The 18,275-nt window shown below is 32.7% G+C and overlaps 2 protein-coding genes across 4 annotated transcripts; both read right to left on the reverse strand.

Annotated features, from left to right (window-relative positions):
* On the reverse strand, positions 2,387–3,109 carry LOC104724162 (tRNA wybutosine-synthesizing protein 2/3/4-like). 2 transcript variants are annotated; one of them, XR_757565.2, is made up of 2 exons: positions 2,995–3,109; positions 2,387–2,834 (listed from the first exon to the last, which is right to left on the reverse strand). XR_757565.2 is itself a non-coding variant. In XM_010442615.2 (2 exons), the coding sequence occupies exons 1-2, from the start codon at positions 3,089–3,091 to the stop codon at positions 2,399–2,401; spliced, it is 477 nt and encodes a 158-aa protein (XP_010440917.1). In that variant the 5' UTR covers positions 3,092–3,109; the 3' UTR covers positions 2,387–2,398. The 2 variants fall into 2 exon arrangements, 1 of the variants encoding a protein (XP_010440917.1); XM_010442615.2 differs by having other exon boundaries at positions 2,387–2,778.
* LOC104724176 lies at positions 11,089–14,499 on the reverse strand. 2 transcript variants are annotated; one of them, XM_010442633.2, is made up of 3 exons: positions 13,833–14,499; positions 12,386–13,742; positions 11,089–11,888 (listed from the first exon to the last, which is right to left on the reverse strand). In XM_010442633.2, exons 1-3 carry the CDS (start codon positions 14,187–14,189, stop codon positions 11,383–11,385), a joined length of 2,220 nt encoding a protein of 739 aa, XP_010440935.1. In that variant the 5' UTR covers positions 14,190–14,499; the 3' UTR covers positions 11,089–11,382. The 2 variants fall into 2 exon arrangements, with proteins under 2 accessions (XP_010440935.1, XP_010440928.1); XM_010442626.2 differs by having other exon boundaries at positions 11,101–11,934; positions 12,432–13,742.

Raw genomic sequence — 18,275 nt, forward strand, 5'->3', positions numbered from 1 at the left:
AAGACACATAACTCTAAAAAAAAACAGTTATAGAATGAAAAGTCATACTAAATTGAGGCAATCTTGCCAAAAATATTGTTTAATGTATTATAAATATAAGATATTTTATAAAGAATTATGATAAAGAATTGCAACCATCATAACAGTTAATATTTATATTATTAGTAAAAGAAACTATTATGACAAAGTGATCTTAAGTGAGTACATCGAATGAATGGTTGTAATGAAATAATGTAACTTTCTAATAAAATAATTATAAATATATAATGTATTTAATTTTTAGTGAAAATGTATCAAGGAAAATTATAGTAAAAATATACAACTTATAAAAATAAAATACATATTCTACAAAGATTTACAATAAATAGACACAACTCTAAATTACATATTTACAATTGTATTAAATATTTCTATATTGCTATAATCATTTGTAAAATCTTTAGTTAAATTATAGAATAACATTAGGTATTGGATATTAATATTTAAATGTTTTTGATTCAACATAAATAAAAAATATGTTTCAACGAAAGAGACAATATATATATATATATAGAGTTTAAAAGATACGAATATTGAATAGACACAACTATTAAAACGAAAAGTAGTGATGAAAAAATGTGAATAAAATATGGTGAAAAGACACAACTCAACAATGAACCGACGCAACCGTATAAATTATTTTTCAAAAAAATTTCAACATATTCTCTTATGAAAAAGTACGACGAAAAATCACAATGGTTTGTGCCACTAATTTAGATTGCTATCTGAAACAACCCGACCTTTTTTTTTAATAATTAAATATAATATATAATTAAACCAACCAACCCACACATTCCTAACCAACCAATAATAACCAACAACTAATAACATGCACAGCGAAAACATATAACATTAATCATCTTAATAAACAATAACCATACAATAACATTCATAATCATTCTATCCATTAACCTAGCATAGTTCTAACCAAGGTTCCAACATAAACAATATGACAAATCCAACACACACAACCAAGACCCTAGATCATCCTCCTCCTCATCGCCATGATTCCACGTCACATACCTGCACACCACAAACAACAATTGAGATGCGTAAGTATTATCATAAATACTTAGTGAGGCCGTCCTCCCATCTACTAGGTTATACACACAAGCATTTGAGGATCTCATGTTTAAGCAAACAAACAAACACACAACAATACATCAAACCAGGAAAAATCAGTCTCGGTTGAGACTAGTGTCGACCGATGCCTCATCAGTGTCGATCGATGCTAGAAAATCTGGTGTCGACCAACACCACATTGGTGTCGATCGACACTACTTCTGCAGACGCGAACTGCACGAACACGAACGTCGATCCTCCGTTTCCAATCAACTCGAAACCGTCCCAAACTCACCCAAACATCTCGGGAACCTATGGGAAACACGAAAACAACGAACCCAAGCAAGCAAAACAACACAACAACAAAGAAAACACCCAAACAAAAGAGATCTCATGCTTAGATCAACCATGGTCAAGCACTCACCTCTTTTACAAGAAGATTGGATTGAGAAACGGTGGAAACAACACCTTAGGAACCTTCTCCTTCATTCCCAGCAACAGCTCTTCCTTCTCCAGCCACACATCCTTCCAAAAACGCCAAGAACAGACCCAGAAACTCACAGAACCACTCTCCAATGCTTTCTCTCCTTTTCTCTCTTTTCTCACTTAACAGCGTCAAACAAAACTCTCTAAACCCTTATTTCGTCACTCCTACACTTATAAATGCGATTTAGGGATTTCTAATTGAACCAAACCGAACCAAACAACAATTAAAACAAACCCGACCAAACCGTAACACATGGTGTCGATCGATACACCAAGGGTGTCGATCGACACCCACACCAAAAATACAATATTTGATTCGGGGATGTTACACTATCATTATATAGATTATGATAAAATTTTAGCAGTAATTCATTATATTTATTGTAGTCTCTACATTATAAATTTATAAATAGACATGATCATAAGATCCTGAGGAAAATTGTAATTATGTACAGAGACAATACGTTTTAAAGCCTTCTCAAATCTCCACAAGTAAATTTATTAAGAATTATTTACCATATGTAAATCTTTGTAATTTCTTTATTAAAAAAAAATTAAATACATTACGAAGGTGTGGATGCTGAGGGTGGGGTCAGGGCCGGGTATCTGGGTATGCATCATACTTATATGATCATAATTGATACCTAATACGGCGGGAAAAAGAAGACCAATGTAAATTTGGATTGGTTTAAGGCATCATTAATGGGGGAACTAATTTTGGTGTTCTTAAAATAAAGATATAGTAAAAATAATGTAAGATCAGTAGTTAAGATCTTATGTTAAAAAAATGGGGAAACTAATTTTGGTGTTTTTAGAATAAAGATATAGTGAAAATAATAATATAAACATGAAATATATCGAGCCTCCACACATCATTCAAAATGTTCAAGGGATCAGCCCTTCCTCCAATTACAAACATGAAATCGCCAACCATTGAAGCTGTGTGGCCAAGCCGTGCTGTTGGAGATTCATTGACTGCAATCAACTTTAAGGTGCCACTTGAAGGATCGAGCAATAAAAACTCGTTTCTTCGAGCATGTCTCCCAAAACCTCCAAACCCACCAAACACAATAACCTCTTTTCGATCTGCTTTATCTACCGTACAAGCTGAGTGTCCCCAAAGATAAAGCTTCTCAACAGTTTCCCCGACTATGGATAATTTCGAGAGCAGTATGAGATCTTGGTGAAGCCCTGGCAATGATTTAGATACGGAAACTGGCTATCACGTTTAAAATTTGAAAGTTATCCTGCAAACCAAGTAGACATAACTCAAAACTCTCAACCATAGGATACACTACCTCTAGTATAAACTAAACAAGACTATATTACAGACTGTAGCATATCCTAATCTCATTGCTCAAGCTATCTACTAACACAACAATAACATAGGGATATAACAAAACTTACCATGATGCAAGTCTCCATTGTTGATACTTAAATCATGATCTCCAGCTAGATTCTCATAATTATCATCTTCATCCACATCATTTGTGTGACAACCCATCCCGCAGACCCCACTAGCCCACCGCTAGCTACCCAACGGACCGTACGTGGACCCTGCTAGCCCACTGCTAGCCGTCCCAACAGACTCCAAGCTGGCCCTGCAGGGCATCAATCCTAACCCATCACTGTGGATATCCTAATCCACCAGTAGGTTATTGGTGCGCCAGGCGTTGTTAAAGGGTGGGGACCAGGGTTCGAGGAACGCCTGGCGCACCAATAACCTACTGGTGGATTCGGATATCCACAGTGATGGGTTAGGATCGATGCCCTGCAGGGCCAGCTTGGGGTCCATTGGGACGGCTAGCGGGGGGTTAGCAGGATCCACGGACGGTCCGTTGGGGCGACTAGCGGTGGGCTAGTGGGATCCGCAGGACGGGTTGTCATAATTTGCATCTGGATTCTTGAAACCATTACTAGTCAAAGCAACACCAAACCCATCGGTTCGCTTCTTATTTGCATCCATCTTCTCATTAGCAATATCAACTAAAAACTTCACATACTCAGGTGAAACCATCAGCTTCTGTGTATCACCCAAAGGAACCTCCATTCGAATTGAACATCGTATAGCTATAATTACCCTTTTGCCATCGCCGCAAGATGTGATTCCCGACTGGTGGGTCAATCTGATTTGACTTTGAAGGGAAAAGGAGAGAGATTACCAAATCCGGATCGGCTGGGTCGTGCGTGATGTAGAGCCATGACCCACCACGAGCTTTCTTCTTAGTTGAATCGTTCAATTTTGGTTTGGGCTGAGAGAGGATTGAGAGTCGACCTGAGCATGAACTTGTAGTGAAGTAAGATGGGTGGTGGTTGATGGTGTCGAGGAGAGGTATGATGGGTTTGTCGAGATAACCTTTGGGAGATTTATCAGTCACCGATGAACGAATTGAAGCTAATCGCAGCTTTCCTCTTCTCGAAATCCATCTCCTTCGAGAAATGAAAAAATCTCTCAATTACAAAAAAAAAACAGTGACTCACGTGTTGACACGTTTCCTAGAGCTGGGATTAAAACTGTTCTACATTAAAACCCAAAATATTGATCTTAGACCACAAACCAATTTTTTTATATTAAAAACGGGCTTAGAACACTCCATCTGATGCCCCGTTAATGATGGCCTTAGTAATCTCTTTTCTCTTTCTGAAATTAACAGTCACAATCTTTAGCATTGAAAGAGAAAGACAATAATGATCCATATATAAGAAACTAGTTTAAGGGAAAAATAAATCCGTGTGAACAAAAATGTCAAATATAATATTCACTGCCGCCTCTTCATCAACGGTCAGAAAAACAAAAAAATTTACTTTTGTAGATTATAGTAATAGTCATAACTCATTGTTCATTAACATGTTGTCGTGTTATTGACAATGACTTATTGTTTACAGAAAAAAGACAAATGATGGTGAAAGAAAAAGTTTACTACAAGTAATGGAAGTCTTCTTGCAACCGTTCAAGCTTGTGTCGAAGTTTGTTAACTCTTCTAAAATGTTAATGGGAGGTTCTCTCCAGTTTTCTCGATATACTCAAGCCTAAATTTGTCGTGTTATTGTATCCCCAAAGCATTTTAGAAGAGAGTGTATTTGATCCTATTCCTATTTGGGATTTTTTTTTTTTTTTTTTTTTTTTTTTTTNTCTCTCCCTGAATCTCACATGGACTTTATCAACATCACCGTTTGCATCTCTTTTGTGCCCATGCAACACTAGTTGATATTAAACATTAAGTCACGTAAACACTTGACTAATTGATAAAAAAAAATAACCTAATTGACAAAAAAGGTTTATTTGGACCGGCGCACCCATGCATTTATTTGTAGATTTAAATGTAAAAGTACACAACGAGATGGTAAATTAGAAATAGGTAATAACGTTAGTGTATATAGGAAACAGTGGAACACATCATAATACATACTGCTGATTCGATCCAAAATAGTACTAATAATATCGTTAAATCGAGCTCTTTCGTATCATTGACCAAATCAATAAAGATTATTCTCATAAAATCGACAATATCTATAAATTTACTAAATTCGCTCTACATCTATCTACCAAATTAATAAGGTTCCTAAAATCAACAAAATATCATAAAGATACAAACTATTTTTCAAAAAAACTTTCTACCATCTCCTTAAAAGTTTGACACAAAACCCAAAAAAAATAGACTTCATTAAAAAAAAAAAAAATCTCACAAACAAACATAAAATACAACCTAAATTATAAATTATTAAAATATTTTTTAAAATATATAAATATATACTAGTCCGCAGGTTAAAATTATAAAATGATCTTTACTAAGTCATGATAGATGTGCTACTTTGCAGTTGGAAAAATGTGCAACATGATCAGACAGTACAAATATTGTTCATTGATATATGATTGATATTGGATTCTATTTGATTATTGTGGAGTGATATAATATACTCGATTATTGATAGCAATAAATCTCTTAGTTGTGAGATATTTGAGGCTGATATATAATTAATCTGCTAAACTTATAGAAATTAATAGATTTGATACTAAGATAGTATAGACACATAAAACAAAATTATCTAGAGATACATTCATATTCATCATTTTTAAAGTAGATCATTAAGGAATTAGGATCAAATTATACCTCCTAACCCTAAAAATAGATATATCTAACATTTTCAAATTTGCATTGGAAAACTTATAAACTGGTGTTGCTTGAAAAGCAGGATAAGCCAAAATTTTCATATTCTTCTCTGTAAAATCACTGTTTGGCTAGATCTGAACATAAGTCGGAGAGATATCACCTTTAGTAGTAGAACCAAATAAAGCTAATGGATTGCCTTCCTCACTACAAGAAAATATTTATATTGCAAGATATTAAGTTATCGCAAAAGATCAATATCTATACTATTAAAAGGGAAGCATTTTAAATAAAAAGACATAGGGTTAGACATTATTATAATGAAATGTCACTGAAATCAGAATTAGGATATGTATAATCTTTGAAGCCAAACAAATATCAATTAATAAGGAATTGTGGAGCCAAACAGATATTAGCCAAGAAAATCAGAAATGTATCCAAATAAATATAAAATAAGAAGTTTCCTAAATAATGCATCATAAATAAATCGTATCAGTTTCAATAATTAAGGTAATCGCATTTTAATTACTCAATATTTTAGAAAGTTGTTTAAAGTTGTTTCCATAACAATCAAAACTTAAATTCGAAATTATATATATATATATATATATATATAAACTTATTTGATTGGATTTTATACTGTGAGATAATTACGGAAACAACAAATCAATTTAATATAATTAAATATAAAAAAATCAAAACAATAACAATATGTTTACTTTATATGTAAACAGTCATATTGACAGTCTACCAAGTATAACAAACATTTTCCTTTATCGAATTGTATTGATAATAGTTCTAAATGTACTTTAAAAATTAGTAATTGTTATCTTATTTATATAAACTACTAACCAAATTTTTTGGAGTAATTTTAGGAACCATAACTATTAAAAAATATATATTTTTAATAATGAAATATTTTCCTATAAACCTAAATTGTGACAGCTTATTTGTTTTTGTATAAATACTACTTGACAAACCGATTACTCAGATTCATTTATGTAGCTCTATTAAAATATATCTTCTGATGTTTCTGTAGTTCCATTAAAATTAAAATATATTTTCTGGTGTTTTTCTCACATAACTTATTGATTTGTTTCAGATCTTCGTCCAGATAAATTAACCCAATGACATCGTGAGTATCTAGAAGCAAAAAAAAAAGCAAAAGATGCAACAATTAAGTTATTATTAGCAATTGAAGAGGTAAGTCACTACACTAATAATAAATTAAGTTCATATATTATATAGTCTCTAAATTATATGGTATAATAAAATATAATGTTATTGTTGACACATAACCCTCAAGTAAATAATATATATAGTCTAAGCAGATTTTTGAACCGCATGATTGAAAGACCTTTAAAAATTATTTACAATTGACATAGCAGAATAGAAGGTGTGAAAGATGAGCATGCAAGGTCATAAACGGAGTAGTATAATCAACTAAATCAAGGGACTTTAATCTTTACTTTACTTGTGAATAATTTTACTGTTTCTATATAGATGAAAAGAACATGTAATCATAGTAGATCTATGCATCTATCCACACATAGTGTAAGATATATATGTGTGGTACAAAAGATAAATTGTTTATTAATATATTTTATAAAACTGTTTTAAAATTGTAAATTCACAGTTTCTGTTTAATATTTGACTAAAGCGTAGAATATTTATGACCCGCTGGATCTGGTCAAATAAACAAGTAAATCTTTGTTTATAAACTAATTGAATTAAAACCAATAACTTGATAACTAGCCAAAATTTAGAAACGTTGTTTTTAAAGTTTCCATAACAATTGAGGTTATTAAGATTGATATTGTATATATTCCAACTTATTTAATTTTGGAATTATATTATTTGATATTTTAAAACACGATCATCTAATTTAATATTATTCAGTAAATACAAATCGTCAATTAATATACTAGATTTTTATTTTTTTAAAAAAATAAACGAAGCTATACTAATTAATTCATACTAAAACAAATGGAAAAAAAAAAGTAAAAACAAATATGAATTCCTATTATATTTTCAATTATAAAAACATTTACTATAATTGTCATATATAATCTAACCATAATTTAATATTTTTAAAAGTAGCACATTCCTCCTATAAATTTGGAGTTTAGATTCATTAGTATCTCAAAAATTTGAATATCATAAATTTCCGAAATTATTAATTCAAAAATATACTAATTGAAAATTTTAGGGATCTTCGTTTCCTAAGTTAAAAATTCAAATTTTTATTGTTAAGGATAGATTTAATAGATAAATAATAGTAACTATTAAGATTCTAATAATTTTTTTATATTGTTATTAATTAATGCTCATAAATTTTAAGGTGCAAGTAAAATTTACAATTTTTGGTTAAAATTGAATTGACATAAACCTAATTTAGTATACAATATATGTATTTGTCATCGACAAAGGTCCGATTTATAGTCAATCCCAACTACACGGGATAATGCGATTTATCGAAATCGAAATTTGGTGAGATCGGTCGCAGAGATGGTGTTGTAACCACTTAGCTAAAAACACTTCCCACAATATATCTCTTATATGTAAATACTATGCATATGTTTTTTGTGGATTATCAAGTTTAACATAATAGTTGCTGATCACTAACCCTGATCACATTCGATCCGGGTTAGCTATCATGTCAATCTAAATGATAACAACTTGATGAATGCAAATCAATATAAGTTTGTGTTATAAATGCTATATCAAATAAATATATCTACTAATAAAACTTCGTACATATATGCATGTTTGAATCTCTTACATATTCTTTATTCGTTGGACTAAAATATACAAGATTAAATAAAACTTAACATATAAGGAATGTAACGTATTTACTGTCCCAAAATAACATACCACATTTCTCTTACCATTTTTTTAATATGATTATCTTTGTTGATAACATAAACAAATCCGATCATTCTTTTGTCTAAACCGAATAAAAAAAATCAAATACAAAATTGGTAGAATATGGATATTGAATGTTGATAACATTTCTAAAAAGAAAAATACATTTACAAACATAACTTCATATATTATAAAGCAAATTTAGTTTTTGAAATCAAACCCTACACGTACGTGCGGATCCGAATCTAGTTTGATTTTATAATGTTGCTAATTAGGCATTGCAAATTCATAATTAATGCATAGATGTGGCAGTTTACAATAAATCAATTCCTTGTTAATTTGTTGTATCAATGCTACAATTATTTTGCAGCAAACTTGTTGTTGAATTACAACGTGTATTTGCAATTCTAAATTATCATAAATCATCGCTACATCAAATTTATACCCTTGTCGAATTACAACGTGTTTTTTGCAAAATATCCTTGTTGCATGATGGGATGATAAAAACAAAAAAATTATGGCAAAACTATTGTCGCATATGCGAATATGAACACTTTTGCTAGAATTTTGTTTTCCATATATGTTATTTAACTACAGCATATATTAATATTGAATTTGATTATTAAATAAATATTACAAGAAAAGAGGAATATATTAACCAACTAAATATTGCAATATCTACCGGTTATAACAATAAATATTTACAAAAACAATACATAAGTGATCTTAAGTGAGTATATTGAACAAATAGTTGTAATGACAAAGTGATCTTAAGTGAGTATATTGAATGAATGGTTGTAACTTGTAATGAGTAAATGTAATTTTCTAATAAACTAATTATAAATATAAAATATATTTAATCTTTGGTGAAGATGTATCAAGGAAAATTATAGTAAAAATACACAACTTTTATAAATAAAATACATATTCTACAAAGATTTAAGATAAATTGACACAGCTCTAAATTATATATTTACAACTGTATTTGATATTTCTATATTGTTATAATCATTTTAAAAATCTTTAGTTAGATTATAGAATAACATTGTGTATTGGATATTAATATTCAAATGATTTTGATTCAACAAAACAGAAAATATGTTTCAACGAAAAAGACAATATATATAGAGTTTGAAAGATATGAATATTGAATAGACACAACTATTAAAATATAAAGTAGTGATGAGAAAATATAAATAAAATATAGTGGAAAGACATAACTTTACAATGCACCGATGCAACCGTATAAATTATTTTTCAAAAAATTATAATTTGTTTTTTTATGGAAAGGTACGACTAAAAATTATAATTGTTGATAACATTTATTCAGATTGTTATTACTATTATATAGATTAACTATAAAATGAAAGGTGTACATGCTAAGTAAAAAGAAGTTCAAAAGATTCAAATGTCAAAGGCAATTAGGAAATATAACAACATTCCCGTATCTAAATCTAAGGAAACCAGTTTTTCTTTTTTATGTTTATAAGTGTTAACCATAATGACAAATGACAATGATGATGAACAATGTTATTAATAACATAATAGTAATAATAACAACCAACAACTGCAATAAAAGAAGGGAATTATTTGTTCATGATTTCAAAGTCATCATTCATCCACCAGCTTCAATTATGATCTAGCCCCTAACTTCAACTCTCTCAGTCGGTCAAATCCTAATTCACCTTTCACTTTATTATCTTATCATTTATATATGATTTGTGTTCAATACGTCGCTAATGTAACTTTTGGTAGCACTGTTGAATCGAAGTTACGGGATCATAATGAATAAGAACACACACAAACTACACAAATTTGTTTCAGTAATGCGCAGAGACGCAATGGTTTCTTTCTTTATTTTTTTCATAAATTCAAAAGAATCGGTCAAAACAACCCACACAAATTTCTTATATTTCGGATTTTTTTTTTTTTTTTTGTGTGTGCACCCTTTCGGATTAAAACTTAAGCATGCTTAGTAAGAACATAAACGTAATCTGAAAACTAAGGATGAAACAAAAAAATAAATTAATAGTCGGTTTTACAAGCTATGTTGGTTTACAAAAATGGTAATTTTAAAAAATTTCCTAAAATGATAATGAATATAGTTACAGTAGTATTTAATTAATATTTTATGTTTTTATTAATTCAATTTTCAGAAAAAAAGAAAAAAAAAACTATCTCAAAAAAATACTGTACTTGTTTAAAGTTTTTAATACAGTACATTTTTATTACTATTAACGATGAATTCTAATCTTTAAAACTTATAATTGATTATTATTTGTTTAGAGTTATAGAAATTTACTAATCACAAAATAATGTATAATGTATTTATAATCAGTTGTTGATATGATTTCATATTGAAGGGTTGTAAGACTCATCAAAAATTCGAAATCCTTTTGAAAGGTTCAAACAGAAAAAAAAAAAAAATCTATATATACATGTGATTCATATAATGTCAAAAGGTTATTGTAAAAACTTGTAAACGAAAAGTAAAAAAACATTTAAACTAAAATATAAAAATAAGTAGTTCTCTTAAAAATATCACAAGATCGTTTTTTTCTAATATTTTCTTACAACTTCACAAAAGGAAAACATTATTGCTAAAAGAATCCACATAACACACATGTGAAATAGAGTTTACTACAAAAATACAAATTAGAGGTTGTTAGAAAATCGCGCAAACTCAAAATGTCAAACAATTAAAAAGTAATGTGCCGCCTGCTATTTTATGACACTCTGAGTCTCTCTGACTAATACACATTTTCCTCTGTATTATCAGAATTAAATAATTATTTATTGTAAGCAAAAAATTAATAACGTTTTAAAATCTAGCGTTTTCGAAGCCGTGCAAGTCGCTCTTCTTCATCATAGCCAACTTAGCCAGCTTTTCAGCCGCTCTCCACGCTGACGCTGGAGTCAACGGCTCACCATTTTCATCCATCAGCATCATCGCCGTATTCGTCTCTCTCTCGCTCCCTCTCCGCCGTTGGATATGTTGCTGCTGGTACTGGCTTTGATAATCCATTAGTTGTTGTCCTCTCCACTGAACTTCTACAAGCTCTGCCTCCACGACTTTTATGTACTCCGCTGCCTCCGCGGTTCCTGACTGGCCTAGTAACGCACGCGCCGACGTAAGCAAGTGGTGTGCGCTTGTGCATTCTCCATACTCCACGAGCCTACGTGACTCGGCAACAGCCCGAGTTGCGATGAAGAGGCTTCTAAGCCGTTCGATTCTAGGAGAAGATGATGATCGAACGGCTTGGGGAACGCGTAGAGACTGGTCCCGTCCATACACAACTTCTTGTGTCGATGGGTCCTTGTAAAGACCTCTAACTGACAAAACTTGGTTGGCCCTAGTGGCTGTTGACGGGACCCTAAGCTCTANTCAGCCGCTCTCCACGCTGATGCTGGAGTCAACGGCTCACCATTTTCATCCATCAGCATCATCGTCGTATTCGTCTCTCTCTCGCTCCCTCTCCGCCGTTGGATATGTTGCTGCTGGTGCTGGCTTTGATACTCCATTAGTTGTTGTCCTCTCCACTGGACTTCTACAAGCTCTGCCTCCACGACTTTTATGTACTCCGCTGCCTCCGCGGTTCCTGAATGGCCTAGTAACGCACGCGCTGACGTAAGCAAGTGGTGTGCGCTTGTGCATTCTCCATACTCCACGAGCCTCCGTGACTCGGCAACAGCCCGAGTTGCGATGAAGAGGCTTCTAAGCCGTTCGATTCTAGGAGAAGATGATGATCGAACGGCTTGGGGAACGCGTAGAGACTGGTCCCGTCCATACACAACTTCTTGTGTCGATGGGTCCTTGTAAAGACCTCTAACTGACAAAACTTGGTTGGCCCTAGTGGCTGTTGACGGGACCCTAAGCTCCACTAGAAGCTCTCTCTCTTCCCCTGCGTAGAGGTCCCCAAGCCGGACTGACCCGGAACCAGAACTCACCAACGTAGGCCTTCCATTACATAGATAAACGGCTGAGATTTCACATGGTCCAGATCCTGATCCAACTCGAATTTGGATCCTGAGATCTTGAACCACTACACTAAGTAATCCTCCTATGCATTTTGCAAAAGCCTCCTCTGCAGGGGCATTGCTACACCCACCACTCTCTCCGAAGCCATGCTCAGTAACAGGGATCTCAATGTGGGCAAAGCGTGTTGATCCCACATGGGCTATTGTAGACCGTTGATTTGTGTGGACTTTACTCGACTGACCCTGACCGTCCGATAAAAGTACGATGCTCGCAACTGGGTTTCTCTCCCTACGATCTTCAAGAACTCTCGACGCCTTTTTAAAAGCGTCGCTTGTATTAGAAACTTGACCACAAAGCAACCCATCAACCACTGCTCCGGCTGAGCGTTTGCCGTGCTCCGTCATTCTCTTCAGCGGGAGAAGTCTCTTGGGAGCAGTCGTGACAACGGCAACGATTGAGAGCCGATCAGAAGAGCCAAGAGAGGCTATCACAAGCCTCATTGCTCGTTTGACCATTTGAAGTTTCGCACCGTTCATTGTTCCACCTGCGTCAACTACAACCACAAGATCCACCGGCGCACGTTGAGACGGATCTAAAAGCCTACGTCCTACCCCGCCTCTAGCAGCTAAAGGCGGCGGCGCCTTCACCGTTAGAGCCACTGCACGAGTCTCGTAGCCAAACCCAACAGAGACAACGGCAGCTTCAGGTAACAAACTCACCTGCACGTTTCCAAAATCTCGACCACTAGCTGGAATCTCATGAGTTTTGACGGCAAAAGAAGGGTTCGGATCCACAACAAATCCCTTGAACTGAGCCACGTCATCTTCCTCTTCTCCTCCACAATTCTCATCAGCTTCAGGTATAGGAACAAACCTCGGCGAAAGCAAAGGCTCATCATCGTCGTAAAATCTCGAGTAGTCACTTTGCTTTGGCCTCGGTTTCGCTCTAGGAGAAGACGTGACAACAACGCGCTTCTCCTGGACTACAACAGAGTCGTCGAGGGGAGACTCATTTGCATTCCGATGAGGAGCAAGGAGAGAAGCATCTTTCCAAATAGAACTACAAACAGGACAAACAAGCTTGCCGTGTTTACGTACGTAGTCGGCAATACAAGGGAAATGAAATGCGTGTGAACACTCCGCCGTATACTTCGCCGTACCTTGCCCTGTTTTCACGCTGTTCAAACATATCCCACAACTACTCTGCAAACAAACAAAAACAATAAAAATCATCAGAAAACATAACTTTAAATCTATCTGAGTTCTCTTTGTTGCTGATAATATGTTTCTTACTCTGAATTTGAAGCTGTTGCGAAACAGAGAAAGCTTTAAAGGCGAGCGAGGCGATGAAGGGTTAGAGCTACCGGCCAAAGACAGTCTTGGACTCTTTGTAGCCGATCTTGGCGTCGGGATATGTTCCGCTGTCGGAGTCTCGGCATCGTTGGTCCGACAACGTAGGCCCGGACTAGAACTCAGTCGGGGAGTCGAAGGATTACTTCCACCAGAGAGAAAAGCTAGCTTAACGCAGCTTCTTGGGCTAGGACTTGGGGTAAGATTGTAGCGGGTTTGGTTCTTGTCAAGATCCGGCGCTGCAGCGTCGCTGTTTCTAGGAGCGGTGGTGCAAAATGCTCGTCGCCAACCAGTACCCATAGCCGTATATTAAAAAAAAATCTTGGGTTGTGTGTTTTTTGTTTGTTTTTTCCAAGATGGAGAGATTTACAAAACCAAGAAAAAGAAGAGGAAGAAGATAAAGATTGAAAGATTGTGGCAGAGAGAAGAAGACAAAGGAAACGGTGGTGACAGTTTCGGATTTGTTATGGTTAATGGTTTTGGTCTCTCTCTCAATTGTTGTTATTTTATCTCTGCATCTCAGAATGGGGAGATCTGTAGAGTTTTAATATAAAAATGTTTTTTTTTCTTTATTGTCCAGATTCCAAGTCTGGTCTCTCTCTCTTCTTCTTCATCTTCTTCTTCTACGATATATAAGCATAAAATATATACACTGTAGCTGGATTGTGCATTTAATTTCTTGGGATTTCTTATTGATGGCGCGAATGTCGAAAAATTAAGAAGAAAAGTTTTTTTTTTTTTAACTCTATTTAGAAATATCTTAATTTAGTAGTACTAGTTTATGAAAAATGACGAATTTCATTTAATAATTGAAAAAAATGTAAACAAAAAATGTTCAATTTAATAAATGACAAGAGGATATTTTGTCCTAGACATATGAAATACAAAAGATTTTTTCCGAATATTTGACGTTTTTCTATGGAACCAATAATTAATTTTCTGTTACATATTGTTTTCTTACGTAAACATCCAACGTAATGAACCTTTTATACTTGTTTTACGTGTATCATACCAGTTTTTGTATAGTATATGTCATTTTCTATGTCATGTTTCATATAGATATCTTAATCCAAATTTTTATCGTATTAAATGTTGGCTTATTAATATAAGGAGATACCAAATAAGTATATTTTTAGATGGTTATTTTAAAAAATACTAACATGTTACATTTTCACTTATATATTCTTGCTAGTATTTTCTATTTATAATTTTAGAAATTGTTATTAACCTAAATACTTCTTTATTTGTTAATTATTAAATTTTTATCGTTCCTTTTTCAACTTGTTTTTTCTTTGCTTCGGATCTCATATCTCTCATCAAATCTCATATACATGTATGTGTTTGTGTCATTCTTTTGTTAGAAAATATATAGATATATTATCCATCTCTAAACATTCAAACCCAAAAAAAAAATCATTTAATCTATAAGCTATAAAAAGTAATGTAATAATAGGTATTGTGACCACACTTATGTAATGTCAAAGACCAAAATTAAAGACGTTACCGTGACTGTTTATCGAAATGATCCGTCCAAACGCATTTATCGTGCAAGCAAGCCTACGTCCAAAATTTTTTCAGTCGCATATCGTATACTGCATTTAAACCATTCGAAGAACAAAGCACATGACTTAAGAGTTAAGAGAATTTAACAGCCCATATGAGAAAGAGATCACAACCAATTTCGGTATCCCAGGCTGAAGATTCGTTTCTTAGACCAAGAACATAATTAAAGAAGGAAACTGTAGTATTCATTATAATTAAACCGAATATGAATGATTACAAATTTACAAAGTACAACAACTCATTAACTGTTTTATGTATATTACTCCTATCTATCATTGATCTTCGCTGACCACATGACCACCGTGCAGTAAATCCAAAATGATGGTCCAACAAATAAAATCAAATTAGTTAATTGTTAATGTTTTTAAAATGAAGTTATTGAGCAAAAATAAAAGTTTCTTGTTTTCTATGTTCAAGATGTATAACAATTTTTTATTTAGTCTTTTCATAGTCAAACCAAATAAAATAACTTATATACATAATTAGTAAAAGTTTTTCAGGTGTTTTAAAATTGTTTAATATATATAAAATATAAAACATGCTGATAAATAAATAACAGTAAAATAGCAAATTGAAGAAAGAAGGCAAGAAGAAAAAAGAAGTAAAGGGAGCACATGTCCTGAAATGGAAGCCGTGTTTTGTAGGCAGGTAGTTAAAGATGCGACCCTTAATAATACATTCACATGCCTCTTAATCAACATGGTTTATATATCTTCATAATCATTTCACAACCAACCTTTAATTGTATTAATGCTAGTATATATATATATATATATTGTTTTTTAATTGATTTTTGTTAATCAATTAGTGTGTGGGTCGACATATATTTTCTTTTATCGTTATAATATTCCCCTTTGTGTCCTGTCCTACCTTATGTTCATGGCGTCTTTAAACATTCAACAATTCCCAATAAACGAATTATGAGAACTTAACGATACATGTATTTTAAAAGAATCCACTAGTCAACGCTACCAAGAACAGATATAGACATATAGTCATGAATATACTACTCTTGGAATTGTGTTTTGTATTACTGACATGAAGATTTCTACTTTTACTTGACACATAGAAAAGAAATTGTGAAACTCTTTATCTTTTAGTTATGTCTTTTACTTGTTTGTCCAAAAAAAAAAACAGTTATGTCTTTTACTTATTTATTGTGTATGCTCTTTCTAATCATGCTAAGTCAGTCGTAGTTTTTAAGATGAATCATGGTGATGATGGTTTTATGTTGCTTTAACTGCATTTATAATTGTTTTCTTAGAATTTAATTAAAACCAAAAAATATCTTAACCATTAGTTATAGATTAATTGGATCTTGGAAGTCTACTGTCGTGGTCTATCTTTGTAGATCTGATCTTGATTATGCTACAAAGTGCATTTAATCATGCATGCACTTGCGTCATCATACTTCAAACTAAAACTCGAGCTATTCATATTATAGGAAAAGTGGACAACCTTTCATTGTCAAATGTCAATACTAAGTACTAACCACAATATTGTGACTCATATTAAATTCTGACTTCACATAATAAAACGAATTATAAACTTTCAAAACTTTATATATATTAAAAACTAGCAAATGAAATAAATGCTAACTACTCGAACTGAAGGTTTATTAGAGAATTTGTTAAATGAGGTTGGTCGTTACCATTATTTGCAAGAAGATGCATGACAATTGACTAAGTCGTCAGTCTTTAAACTTCTTAAATTCTTATAGTAAAATTTTCAAAAAGGAATTATTTTTTCCAATTTTATAAATGATTTAAGTGTCCTAAAAAGAATTCTATATAAAAATGATGTTGTCATCACCGTTGCATTCGGAAGCGTTTCGGGTCCTTGATTACCAGTTTATGAAAACTTTGGTTCTATTTTTAGATATTGGTTCTCTTCATGATAGGAGGTGGTTGATGTTAACTTTGGATTGGTCGTGGGCATCTTTGATAAATCTTATCTGCAGATGGTTGGAGAGAAGGGCTATTCTTGCATCTTGAGACTAATATGTTGTATAAAAATTATGTCTTGTTGTCTATGTTTTTAGTTTAAGGGTTCGTCCTTTTTTTTGGGTTCAAGTTCTCTACTTTATATTTTTTTCTCTTGATTTCGTTTTATGCTTCCGGAAACTTCTTGTTGTTCACTAACTTAGCTTCTTTATTTTGGGTTTTAAACTTTGGAAATATCTTTATTTTTCGACCGCTTAAGTTGTAATTCACAATATATCCTTCCACGTTTTATAATATCAGATAAAAAAAATGTCTTTAAAAGATACTTTTCCAGTGCATACCTACGTTTTAATTTCCATCAGCAATTTTATAAATGTCTTCTACAAATAACTGACAATAAATAGTTGTATTTATTAACTCCTGTTTATTTTACATCAAAAATTGAAAAAAAAATTCCTTGTTTATTAAATATCAAATAGGGTTAATTCATGCAGGTGTTCGACAGATTCCTTTTTGGAAGTTACACAAGGAAATAAGAAGAGCTAACAAAGGAGCGTTCCTTATCGCTCAAAGTGTAACTATGGAGGATCGGCGCCAATCATATGTTGCAGCGGGATATTCTCAATGGCTTCAATCAGTATTCAGGTCTAAATGTTTTGAGATTGAAGATGAGAGTTAAATATGTCGTTTGCGGATGATTGTTTTGGATCCTCGATTTTTTGGTAGTAACTCATAGAATGTAAATGTAAGTATGGGGGAAAGGCTCTTGTAAAAAAATTTAAATATAATATGAAGTAATTCAGACGAAAAAAAAAATTAAGAAAAGACGATGCATAATATGATTAGTCATATAAATTTGAGGAAATTAACCATAATCAGG

The sequence above is a fragment of the Camelina sativa genome, chromosome 2 (genome assembly GCF_000633955.1).
Source record: "Camelina sativa cultivar DH55 chromosome 2, Cs, whole genome shotgun sequence".
Taxonomy (NCBI): Eukaryota; Viridiplantae; Streptophyta; class Magnoliopsida; order Brassicales; family Brassicaceae; genus Camelina; species Camelina sativa.

Bases quoted from the DNA above. Each gene is read 5' to 3' on its own strand.
- LOC104724162 (XM_010442615.2), bottom strand. From the start codon at position 3,091: ATGGGTTGTCACACAAATGATGTGGATGAAGATGATAATTATGAGAAT. The intron at 2,779-2,994 runs GTAAGTTTTGTT...AATCATTGCCAG, and splicing joins CAATGGAGACTTGCATCATG to GGCTTCACCAAGATCTCATA.
- LOC104724176 (XM_010442633.2), bottom strand. From the start codon at position 14,189: ATGGGTACTGGTTGGCGACGAGCATTTTGCACCACCGCTCCTAGAAAC. The intron at 13,743-13,832 runs GTAAGAAACATA...GTTTGTTTGCAG, and splicing joins GCAACAGCTTCAAATTCAGA to AGTAGTTGTGGGATATGTTT. The intron at 11,889-12,385 runs GTCTTTACAAGG...TGTCAGTTAGAG, and splicing joins CCAAGTTTTGTCAGTTAGAG to GTCTTTACAAGGACCCATCG.